This window comes from Moschus berezovskii, chromosome 11 (genome assembly GCF_049115385.1).
Source record: "Moschus berezovskii isolate FMDL1 chromosome 11, NW_MosBer_1.0, whole genome shotgun sequence".
NCBI classification, from domain to species: domain Eukaryota; kingdom Metazoa; phylum Chordata; class Mammalia; order Artiodactyla; family Moschidae; genus Moschus; species Moschus berezovskii.
Genome location: NC_142470.1, coordinates 34,017,650 through 34,030,075, shown reverse-complemented (window position 1 = coordinate 34,030,075; position 12,426 = coordinate 34,017,650). Strand labels below are relative to the sequence as shown.

At 48.3% G+C, this 12,426-nt stretch overlaps 1 protein-coding gene across 1 annotated transcript in view; it reads left to right on the top strand.

Moving 5' to 3' along the window:
- The window catches only part of CIB4 (calcium and integrin binding family member 4), a 55,590-nt gene that overhangs the window by 2,692 nt on the left and 40,472 nt on the right, over window positions 1-12,426 (top strand). The window contains exon 3 of the mRNA XM_088841729.1: window positions 10,589-10,685. Within this exon, the coding sequence (XP_088697855.1) occupies window positions 10,589-10,685 (97 nt within the window). The remainder of the gene's footprint in view (window positions 1-10,588; window positions 10,686-12,426) is intronic.

Genomic DNA, 12,426 nt, shown 5'->3' with positions numbered 1-12,426 from the left:
TATCGAGCCCATCTTTGCATGACATGTTCCCTTGGAATCTCTAATCTTCTTGAAGAGATCTCTTGTTTTTCCCATTCTGTTGTTTTCCTCTATTTCTTTGCATTGATCACTGAGGAAGGCTTTCTTATCTCTCCTTGCTATTCTTTGGAACTCTGCATTCAGATGCTTATATCTTTCCTTTTCTCCTTTGCTTTTCGCTTCTCTTCTTTTCACAGCTATTTGTAAGGCCTCCTCAGACAGCCATTTTGCTTTTTTGCATTTCTTTTCCATGGGGATGGTCTTGGTCCCTGTCTCCTTTACAATGTCACGAACCTCCGTCCAGAGTTCATCAGGCACTCTATCTATCAGATCTAGTCCCTTAAATCTATTTCTCACTTCCACTGTATAATCATAAGGGATTTGATTTAGGTCATATCTGAATGGTCTAGTGGTTTTCCCTACTTTCTTCAATTTCAGTCTGAATTTGGCAATAAGCAGTTCATGATCTGAGCCACAGTCAGCTCCTGGTCTTGTTTTTGCTAACTGTATACAGCTTCTCCATCTTTAGTTGCAAAGAATATAATCAATCTGATTTCGGTGTTGACCATCTGGTGATGTCCATTTGTAGAGTCTTCTCTTGTGTTGTTGGAAGAGGGTGTTTGCTATGACCAGTGCATTCTCTTGGCAAAACTCTATTAGCCTTTGCCCTGCTTCATTCCGTACTCCAAGGCCAAATTTTCCTGTTACTCCAGGTGTTTCTTGACTTCCTACTTTTGCATTCTAGTCCCCTATAATGAAAAGGACATCTTTTTTGGGTGTTAGTTCTAAAAGGTCTTGTAGGTCTTCATAGAACCGTTCAAGTTCGGCTTCTTCAACATTACTGGTTGGGGCACTGGCCTGGATTACTGTAATATTGAATGATTTGCCTTGGAAACTAACAGAAATCATTCTGTCATTTTTAAGATTGCATCCAAGTACTGCATTTCGGACTCTTTTGTTGACCATTATGGCTACTCCATTTCTTCTAAGGGATTCCTGCCCACAGTAGTAGATATAATGGTCATCTGAGTTAAATTCACCCATTCCAGTCCATTTTAATTCACTGATTCCTAGAATGTCTATGTTCACTCTTGCCATCTCCTGTTTGACCACTTCCAATTTGCCTTGATTCATGGACCTAACATTCCAGGTTCCTTTGCAATATTGCTCTTTACAGCATTTGACCTTGCTTCTATCACCAGTCACATCCACAACTGGGTTTTGGTTTTGCTTTGGCTCCATCCCTTCATTCTTTCTGGAGTTATTTCTCCACTGATCTCCAGTAGCATACTGGGCACCTACCGACCTGGGGAATTCCTCATTCAGTATCCTATCATTTTGCCCTTTGATACTGTTCATGGGGTTCTCAAGGCAAGTATACTGAAGTGGTTTGCCATTCCCTTCTCCAGTGGACCACATTCGGCTGTGGTCCATGTGATCAGATCGGCTAGTTTCCTGTGATTATGATTTCAGTGTGTCTGCCCTCTGATGCCCCCTTGCAATACCTACCATCTTAGTTGGGTTTCTCGTACCTTGGGCGTGGGATATCTCTTCACAGCTGCTCCAAGAAAGCGCAGCCGCTGCACCTTACCTTGGATGAGGGGTATCTCCTCAAGGCTGCCCCTCCTGACCTTGAACATGGAGCAGCTCCTCTCGGCCCTCCTGTGCCCGCGCTGCCACCGCCTATAGGACGTGGGGTAGCTCCTCTCAGCCGCCGGCCCTGGCCTCAGGCGTGGGGTAGCACCTCACGGCCGCGCCTCTTTGCATGGTCAAATAGCATAAATATTCTAAAAGAAAAGTAAGTGTCTCTCTCCTTCCCAGGCCTTCTCCCTGATGATAATCCTTGTTCACAGTTGGTTTCTCATCAAGGCTTCCAGAAAAAATTTTCATAGATCAGCTCAGTTCAGTTCAGTTCAGTTCAGTCGCTCAGTCGTGTCCGACTCTCCACGAATCACAGCACGCCAGGCCTCCCTGTCCATCACCAACTCCTGGAGTACACTCAAACTCATGTCCACAGAGTCGGTGATGCCATCCAGCCATCTCATTCTCCGTCGTCCCCTTCTCCTCCCGCCCCCAACCTTTCCCAGCATCAGAGTCTTTTCCAGTGAGTCAACTCGTCGCATGAGGTGGCCAAAGTATTGCAGTTTCAGCTTTAGCATCAGTCCCTCCAGTGAACATCCAGGATTGATCTCCTTTAGAATGGACTGGTTGGATCTCCTTGCAGTATAAGGGACTCTCAAGAGTCTTCTCCAACACCACATAAATATCCTTCAAAAATTTTATCCCATTCACACTGCAGCATTTTCCAATTTATAGTGTAGCATTATATTGTTCTGGACCTTTTTTCTTTTTAAGTTTTTGTGTTGGCTGTCTTTACATAAAGTACATAGAGATCTGTCTCATTCTATGACTATGGGACATTCTTTCCTATAGAGGAAATATCATTCATTTTACAACCTCTCCCCATAATGTACACTTAAGTTGTTTATGACTTTTACTTCTATCAATAACACTATAGTAGGCCACTTCATGCAAAGAGTTGACTCACTGGAAAAGACTCTGATGCTGGGAGGGATTGGGAGCAGGAGGAGAAGGGGACAACAGAGAATGAGATGGCTGGATGGGATCACTGACTCGATGGACATGAGTTTGAGTGAATTCCGGGAGTTGGTGATAGACAGGGAGGCCTGGCCTCATGGGGTCGCAAAGAGTCGGACACGACTGAGCAACTCAACTGAACTGAAGCATTTATGTAAAAATAGCTTTTTCAATTGATAAGCTTTTGAACTGTGGTGCTGCAGAAGACTCTTGAGTGTCGCTTGGACTGCAAGGAGATCAAACCACTCAATCCTAAAGGAAATCAACCCTGAATATTCATTGGAAGGACTGATGCAGAAGCGCCGGTATTTTGGCCACCTGAGGCAAAGAGCCAACTCATTGGAAAAGACCCTGATGCTGGGAAAGATAGAAGGCAAAAGGAGAAGAGGGCGACAGAGGATAAGATGGTTAGATAGCATTACCAACTCAATGGACACGAACTTGGACAAACTCCAGGAGATAGTGGAGGACTGGGAAGCCTGGCATGCTGCAGTCCCTAGGGTTGCAGAGATTCGGACATGACTTAGCAACTGAACAAAAATAAAGCTTATTCAACAAGTGAGAGTAAATCCATAGGAGAGATTTCTGGCTGTATAAATGGTGGGCAAAGGGTGGACATGTCTAAAATGTCAACTGGAAGGATAAGATTGTTCTGTACTAATTTATTCTCTCTCCACTTCAGCATGACCATGCATGCTCCTCTTTCCATCTAGAAAGTTCACACATTCTCAGATGGTCTTCTCTGGATCCCTAGGGCCCCTCACATGTGCCCCATCCCCACCACCAATGTAGTGGTGGGAGTTGTGGGGAGAAGTCAGTCAAGAGAGAGGAGAATGGGAAGGAAGCCCTTCCATCTTCATATGTTCTCTACTGGGCTTTGAGAAAGATGTTCTAGTAGGGAGCTGTCCTTAAGGATTCCTCTTTTCTGAACTGGTCACACAGACCATGAGACAGCCCCTGCCTACCTCCTGTTTCACACTTCTTTCCATCCATATTGAAAGTGAGTCCCTAATGGGAGGGACCTCACCTCATCTGTTTTTACTGGGGAGGCAGGTCCCAGTGAGTGAGGCTCCACTTCAGCCCAAATTTTCTAACCAACTTCTCTCAAAGCCACCTCTCGCCAACCCTGTCTTTTGTCAGTACCATGCCTAAGCATGAGGGCCTGGTTCCTGGCCCTTGGGTAGCCTCTGCCCGGAAGAACAGGATGGGTCAGTGCTGGAGGAGGGATGGGGATGCCGATGCTCCAGGAATGCAGAGAGGAGGCGCAGTGGCTGAGTGTCTACTCTCTTTGTGTTTCACCATCATGGAGACTTTCAACTGAGGTGGAGCAGGACTAGCACGAAGCGGGGACAAAAATGCTAAGACGGGTGGGGTGATACCAGGGAGAGCTCTTCAAACCAAGGCGAGTCTCCAGATTAGGAAGACCACACTCTGGGGAGCAGCTGAGGGTGTGGAAGAGCTGCCAGGAGCTGTGAAGAATGGAAGAGAACAGGGGAAGGACTGGAAGCCTGCTTCAGGAAGGGAAAGGCACTTTGACCTGGCCTTTGCACTTGAATCAAGAGGGCGTGGATGAAATAAATGTGGATGGACCCATCCATCAGTGGCACTGTCCTTAGAGAGAAGAAGTTTTATGTTGGGTGTGGATTAGTATCTCCAAGGTATATTGTAAAGTTAAAAAGCAATATGACATAGCTTCCAGTGAACATGGAGAATTGAGCACTTTCTTTTATTTATTTTCCCTACTGAAAGGACAGCTAGAATTAGAAAAAAAGAAAAAAAGAAACCCATAAAGGAGAACTCAAGAGATGAAAGCAGATGAGAGAAATAAAAAATTTCCCAAGTGAAAAGCAAAGAGATCCACAATACAGACTTAGAGCTGAAAGTTGAAAGCAGATTGCTTGAAAACAGGGATTGGGATGATGGAATCAAGGACCCAGAAAGGGTCCTTTCTGAATGCCAGGATGAAGGCTCAGGTGAAAACAAAAAGATGGCGTTATATGATTTCTCCTCTTGCCCTGCAGTCCACTCAGCACCCCTTCCCCAGCCCAGCAGAGGACAGGAGCTCACCATGTGGAGAGAGCTAGCCACAGAGGCTTCTGACTCAGGACCACCAGGAACAGAGATGAACACGGATGAGCTGCCAGTCAGCTCGTTACAGACTTGGCAATTGCACATGAATTGAAAGCTGAGAGACAGTATATATTTGAAGGAAAAAAATTTTTAAACCTACATTAATTTATTTCAGGACACCAGAGGCATTTAGAAGATCTTAAGAATGTCCACCAGAGAAGGCAATGGCAACCCACTCCAGTACTCTTGCCTGGAAAATCCCATGGGCGGAGGAGCCTGGTAGGCTGCAGTCCATGGGGTCGTGAAGAGTCAGACATGACTGAGCGACTTCACTTTCACGTTTCACTTTCATGCATTAGAGAAGGAAATGGCAATCCACTCCAGTGTTCTTGCCTGGAGAATCCTAGGGACGGGGGAACCGATGGGGTCGCACAGAGTCAGACACGACTGAAGTGACTTAGCAGCAGCAGCAGCAAGAACGTCCACAGAGGAAGAAAACAGAATACATATAGAGGATCAGAAAGTAGAATTTTAGACTTGTGCTGGAAGACGGTGGCTAAACACCTTCAAAATTCAAAGGAAAAAATTCCAATGTAGGATTAAGTCATAGCTAAACTATTAATCAAGAGTGAAGGTGAAACAATACTTTTTGACATGTGACTTCTAAAAACAATTACCTCATGCAGGCAGCTTCTGCAGTGTCCATTAAAATTAATAAGTAAACTAAGTTCTTCATTAAAATTAGTGAGTAAACTAAGAAAAAGAATTCCCTGATAGCTCAGCTGGTAAACAATCTGCCTGTAATGCAGGAGACCCTGGTTCGATTCCTGGGTAGGGAGGATCCTCTGGAGAAGGGATAAGCTAGCTATTCCAGTATTCTTGGTCTTCCCTGGTGATTCAGATGGTAAAGAATCTGCTTGCAGTGCTGGATACCTGGATACCTGCGTTCAATCCCTGGGTTGGGAAGATTCCCTGGAGAAGGGAACAGTTACACACTAGTCCATGGCATCGCAAAGAACTGGACACAGCTGAGCAACTTTCACTTTCAAACTAAGGAAAAAAGTAGAGGTAAGAACCAGGAAACAGAGGACCGCAACACAACAGAATTTCAAAAATGACAGTGAAGAGAAACCCAAGGATGACAATGCATCAGGCATGAAAAGCAATGAATCCAGATTAGAATTAAGGAGTTAGGAATTCCAGGAGTGATACCTCCAAGAAAACAAAACTAACCTATGGATGATATAAGGTATATAAACACACGAAGAGGAACTTCACAGTTCTGCAGAAAGTTTGAGAAAAAAATAATAATGGAAACATTGAAACCTAAGCAAAAGAAAACAAAGTGATTATTAACTCTGGGAAAAACAAAGAGTCTTGCAAGAAAGAAAATGTAATCGAGTCTTGCAAGAAAGAAAATGTAATCGTGTTGTACTAGGGAACTCAGCTGTGAGCAATGTTTGGATCATACATATATAATATGTAATAATACATATAACAATAATATAAATACTGAATTTTGATTCAGGAAAATCATTTTATATTGGGATGTTAGGTGAAGAACTAATATATATGTGCTGTGCTGAGTCGCTCAGTCATGTCTGACTCTCTGCAACTCCATGGACTGTAGCCTACCAGGCTCCTCTGTCCATGGGGATTCTCCAGGCAAAAATACTGGAGTGGGTTGCTATGCCCTCCTCAAGGGGATCTTCCCAACCCAGGGATTGAACCAAGGTCCCCCACTTTGCAGGCAGATTCTTTACCACCTGAGCCACCAAGGAAGCCTGAAGTAGATTATAGATAGAGATAAATTCTCTCTTTTTTAAGAGTAAGAGGTCACAAAATAAAGTCTGCAATGAAAAAATACCAAGGGGCAGTATCAGCACCATCTCTAGAAATACTATGCAAATATTAAGGAAAAACCAAGAGAAATAGAAAAACATTTTTAAAAAAATTCAGCCTCTAGAGAGCAGGGGTAAAGAAATGGTATAGAATACTGTGTATTAATAATGTTAATTATAGTGCTGTTGGCTTTTTAAAACCTATTTCACTTTGGTAAACTAGACTGGTGCATATAGCGTGCTATTTTTAGTAAAATAAAGGGCTATACATGCATGCATATGTACACACACAGAGAGAATATCTTAGGAAGGATACACACACATATAAGCTGATCCTAGGTTAACTCCTTGGAGGGACAGGAGCACAGATTACATTAGGGTTAGTGTCTATGCCTTGTCTGTAAAGGGAAGGGGCAGCTTTGATATGGGTTCCCAGCAACACCGGCCGTGGCTCAAGGGGCAGATGGCAGTGATCCTCAGGGGAGAGAGCAGACACCCTGGGCTGCTAGGGCTAAATCAGGCCAGACTAAGCCCTGACCACTTCTGAACAAGTTTCCAACATCACCTCTGACACTGTGTTGTGATTTTCCTATGAACGTGACAAAGAAATGTGGCTTGGGTGACAGTACATCTGGATAGATTTAGCCAGTTGAAAAAAAAGTATCCAGGAAACTGATAAACAGGGGAACAGGCTGGCTCTGCCCTTGTCTAACGCTTTCCCACCTTCTTATCTGTGACTTGCATGGGACAAAAAGGCCTGGTCACTGGATCCGCAGATGACACCTAATGGGAGGGGAAGACCACATGTGACAGCTTCTTCCCCATCCAGAGCTGCCTTGACTCAGCTGTCTAAGAAAGGGTCTGTCCACCCTAAATGTCTAATCTGTGGGAATCTTCCTTCACATCCCGATGGTCTCTGAAAAAGCAGGGTCCCCTTTGTCCTCAGCTTCCAGGTTAGCCCTCTCTGACTTTGGTTAAATTAGGGTTAAATTGCCCGCACCTTCCAGATGTCTCTATAGGATCAGTGCACAGGCCCTCTGGGGCCCTTATCTTCACCTGAGGTTCTGGACCCTGAGTCTGGGACCTGACTCAGAAAGGGCACGTGTGGCTTCCTTTAGATCTCCATGTCTGAGCCTGGGTCAGCCTGACTCAGTTTGAGCAATTTCAGGGTACATTACATTGCTCAGGAATGGCTCCTGACATGATCTTGGGCTGGATGTAGGTCTGGTAAATGGGATCCTGAAGCTGTGCCCCAGTTCTTGCTCAGGCTAACCTGACCATGAGGCCCCTGGATCCTCTGAGCACCCTTGAGGTCCCCAAACTTGCCAGTCTCCATGCCCTGTCCTGGCTGTTAGCTCCTGGTCTACTTGGAGCACCAGAAGTTCAGCAGACAGAGGCTTGCTTCCTAGAAGTCAAATGCCAGAGTCTGAGGCTCAACTTTTTCACTTACTTGCTGTGTGACCTTGAGAGAGTTTCTTACGTTCGCTGAGCCCCAGTTTTCACACATACGAAAAGTATGTATTCAACCTAATTGCTATTAGGTCAGTTAGATGATCAGATCTGCACAGGAATTAAAGCAGTGCCTGGCACAGAGGTCAGTGCTGAGACTGTGGTAGCTGTCATTTTCATGGTATTTTCATCTCCTTTTTGTGAATGAGGAAACCAGCTCAAAGAAATGAAGCTATTTGCCCAAAGTCACACAGCTTGGAACCAGTAGATCATAAACCAAAAGTTACCTTTCCAGGCTAGAGATGAGGCCATTCATAAAATACCCGCAGGCCACTCCGTGGTGAAAGGGACAATTGACCCCATGGGTTGGGGTGAAGCCCAGGTTGGGGTGCCCAGATTGGGATGGAAGGGGTATAATTGGAGACTTTCACTGGAGCTGTGTTCTCAGTCCTACCTGTACAAAACAAACACAGAAGCATGCAGAACCTATAGGTGCCTGGACTGACACTAGCCTTGAATGAGAATCTCTAGAACTGATCCTTTCATAAGCTCCCTGTGTGCTTCTGATGTGGGACCTACCCAGTCGAAAAAGGCTAAACTGGAGAGTCTCAGAGGCAAGGGATGGACAGGATGCCAGAGGAGGGTACAGAATTCCTGAACTGGAGGATAGAGGGAGCTAACTGGGATTCACCGTACAGAGGGGGCGCGGCAGACCCAAGGTCCTGCAGAGTCAGAGCAGTGGAGCTGGTCTCAGCCTCTCCCCGCAGACAGCCCCTCCCCTGGTCTGGCTAGGTGTGGAAGGGAGACGCAGCTTGGGCTGCTTGCTTTCTGGCAGGCAAGATGTGTGAGCTTTTCAAATGGCTTTGACTTTTGAGTCCATTAGTGATTAATTCCGAGTTCCACTTAGAGCCAGCTGATCCATATTTGGAGGAGAACATTTTGTGGCAAGCCGAGAAGCAGCCACGATTCATCTGCGGGCAGCCCACCCACTCGGCGGCCTGGGAAGACATGAAGTCTGGGCAGGGCCCTCCCCACTGTACCCTCTCCCTGGAAGGCTCTCCAGGGCAGGGAGGAGGTCCTGAGAGTCTTTCACCTGGGACCCTTTAGAGGTGGGCAGCATAGCCGGAGGAGCGTGGCTTAGGGTTCAGACCCCCCTAGACCCCTTCCAAGCTGAATGACCTGGGGCAGACCCCTTCAACTCTTTGAGCCTTGGTCTCTACATCTATAGACATCATCACCCCTATATCTATCCCACAGGGTTTCTGGGAAGATTCATTGAGATAATATGGTTGAATGCACCAGGCACCCAGAGGTTAAAAAACAAGAAGCGGGTGACAACAGCAGTCGGGGTTCCCTCTCTTCCCACCCCCCACCCCCCGCCCGCATCCCTTCTGAGACCTTCCTCCCTGGGCTCCTGGGGAAAGAGCTTTGGCATCTGCAGCTCTGGCTTCATGCTAACCCCTGTGTGACCTTAGGCAAGGTGAGTATTTTACCTCCTTGAGTCTCAGTTTCCTTCTCTGTAAGGAGGAGATAATGGTCCCTTCCTTGCAAGATGGTTCTGTAGGTTCCACCAGAAATGTCCACGCGAGTTGGCAGTATGCAGCAGGGACTCCTAGTGAGGGGCCAGAGTGGGGGACACCCTGGGTGTCAGGCATACAGGTGCCCAGCCTCAGAGAATTCTTCAAAATTAATAAAACATACTGAAAGTCAGTCTGCTTTCTTATTACCCCACACTAGCAATTCTAACAATGACAGTGATCAAATGCTCCTTGGGGCTAGGGGCAGACCACTGCCAGCGCCCCCTCCCCTGGAGACCACTGGACACACACACCCCCATCCCCGCCCTGGGTACGATGGCTTTCCCCTCTCCTTGCTGTCCTTCAGTGTCCCCACCCAGTCTTTTCCTAGAGACTGTCTCCCTTTGCCCATTCAGCTCCCTCCCCAACCCCTTACAAGGCTGATATGGTCCATGCTCCAGGATGTGGGTGGGGAGGGCTCCAGCACGAGGGCCCTGCTCTCCTGACCTGGGGCAGAGCTTGCTCCTACCCTCTGCCTCATAGCACCCACACGGCCATTCATTTCCTCCTCTGCCTGACTGTCCCTCATAAGCCAAATCCCCTGGAGCGGGGAGGAGGCCCGCAGACAGACATTGATTACTGGATCGATGAAGACAGTTGCTCAGTCCCATCGTCTGTATCCAGCTCACTGGCCTCGGATGGCTGTGTGGTTTGCTGGCTGCTTGGCCACACCCACGGAGTGACCTCTTTTCCCTGGGATGAGGGTGGGGCTGGACAGATGGCTTGGGGTGGCATCCTGGCTTCCCCAAGGCCCTGCTGGTTCTTCCATCCATAAAGGAGGGACTGAAGGAAGGGAGGGCAGAAGTCCTTTCCAGTGCACTTGTAGATTATATTCAGGCTACAGAGCATATTGGCTTATCTTTGCATCCCCCACAGCACATGCGCTGGGCACACTGGAGCCCCAGGCATGTTTCTGGAAGGGCAGGATGATTTATAACTACCAAATGTGTGTCAATCAATCCTCCAAAGGGAGCCCGCAGGAGGCAGGGGGCCTGCTGGTCCCCACCTTCAGCCCACCCCTACCTCTCTTCTCAGCATCCACGACTCCTTCCTGAAGCTCTGTCCCCCAGGGAAGTACTACAAGGAGGCCACACTCACCGTGGACCAAGTCAGCTCCCTGCCAGCCCTGAGGGTGAGTCCAGGGGCGGGGGTTGGAAGTGATGGGGTGGTGTCACTGGGATCTGCTGAGTCTCGGAAAGTGCTGGTCTCAGTGTGCTCACCTGTGAAATGGGTGAAGTGGCAGGGTGGCTGGGATCCTGTGTGCTCCCTGAGGCCTGTGTACCCCCACAGGCTGTGCTTTGCTCCAGCTGTCAGCGCACCCCACTGCCAATCTCCTAGGGGCCGTCCTTGAGCACTGGCTCCTGTTGTAAAAAGACCCTGCCCTTCCCCCAGGGCTCCTGAAAGAGCCCAGAGGTACACAATAAAGGGCCCCTGAAATTTTAATTAAACTTTGTGCAAAGAGGCAGCATCATATGAACAAATCACAGCGGTGTCAGACTTGCTGATTTTTCATTTGGGTCTCAGCAGAATAATGGTTTGAAAGTGTCATTGTACAATGAAAGTCCATCTTCATTTCTGTCTGAAACAAAACTGGCTCTGAGAGCTGTGGGCACCTCTTTAAAGAGGGCCCCGGGAGATGGGTGCAAGAATGGGAGTGGGGGAGTGGAGGGATCCTGAGGAAGAGACCACAGAGGGGTTGGGGGTGGGGAGGGGTGACCCCTCCCCAGTGACAGACCTGTTCTAGGGCAGAAACAGAGAAGGAACACAGAGCCTGGGGCTTGCAATAGAGGCTGGAGCCTAGCAGACAAGGAAACCAAAAGCGGGGGAGAGAGAGAGGGAGGGGATGAGGTGAGCTGAGAGCAGAATCCTCAACAAGGTGACATCCCTGGAAAACGTCCCAGCTACAAAATGGGGAGCCTGTCCTCTTGGGACCCCTGACTCACACAGACACAGCCCTGCACATCCCACCCCCACAAACACTCCTACTTGAGGTGGGGAACATCTCTCTAAGACCTAGACTGTCCACAAAGGGAGCCGGGGTGAGGGGCACCCAAAGGCCAAGCTGAATGGGGAGCTTCTGCCTTGTCCTCCAGGATGGGGGACAGTGTCACAGGTCAGTCCCAGAGTACCCAAATGCTAGGCTTGGGGGGAAAAAAAGACTTGTAAACCGCCAGTCTAATCACTGTCAAATGCTCTCCACTCTGATTTTATCCTTTGGATAACTGAGTTCCCAACAGGGGAACAACTCACGCAGGGCCACGTGACACCGCAGAACCTGGAAGTCAGACAGGACTCTGACCCCCGGGCAGGGCCTCCACTTCTAATCAAGGCTTGGCTCTGACATGTGCCTGGGACTGCCAGGTGCCCTAGGGAGCAGCTGGCAAAGACCCGACCTGGAGGGTTGGCCCAGAGGGTGTTGTGTGACCCGTGGCCCTAGCACTCTGCATGGACCCAGCATACCACAGTCACGCCTAGGGGCTCTGATCTGAGCCCCAGAGGAGCAAGTACTGGACTGGATCAGAGGGCTGGGTCCAGGCCCAGCTCCATCACACTCCACAGATGACACATCTCTCCTCTAAGTTTAATCTCCTGTCTATACAACAACATGCACACCCTGTGTGTGTAACAGACCTGGCAGGGATGAGCCATGGTCCTCTGCACCCTCCGTTTTGTTCCCCATCCCCTCCTTTCTTCCACCTGGGGGCTGGGCTGGGGCTCCAAGCCTGGAGAAAATGGAGGAGGGGCAGATGGCAGGAACACATTGGCCCTTATTCCGGGTGGTCTGGGGTCTACTTGACCTCAGCTCGTCATCTGGCAGTCAAGGGCTGGGCGCTGATGCAGCAAGAATGTGAGACTGCTGTAAAGTGCTGCAA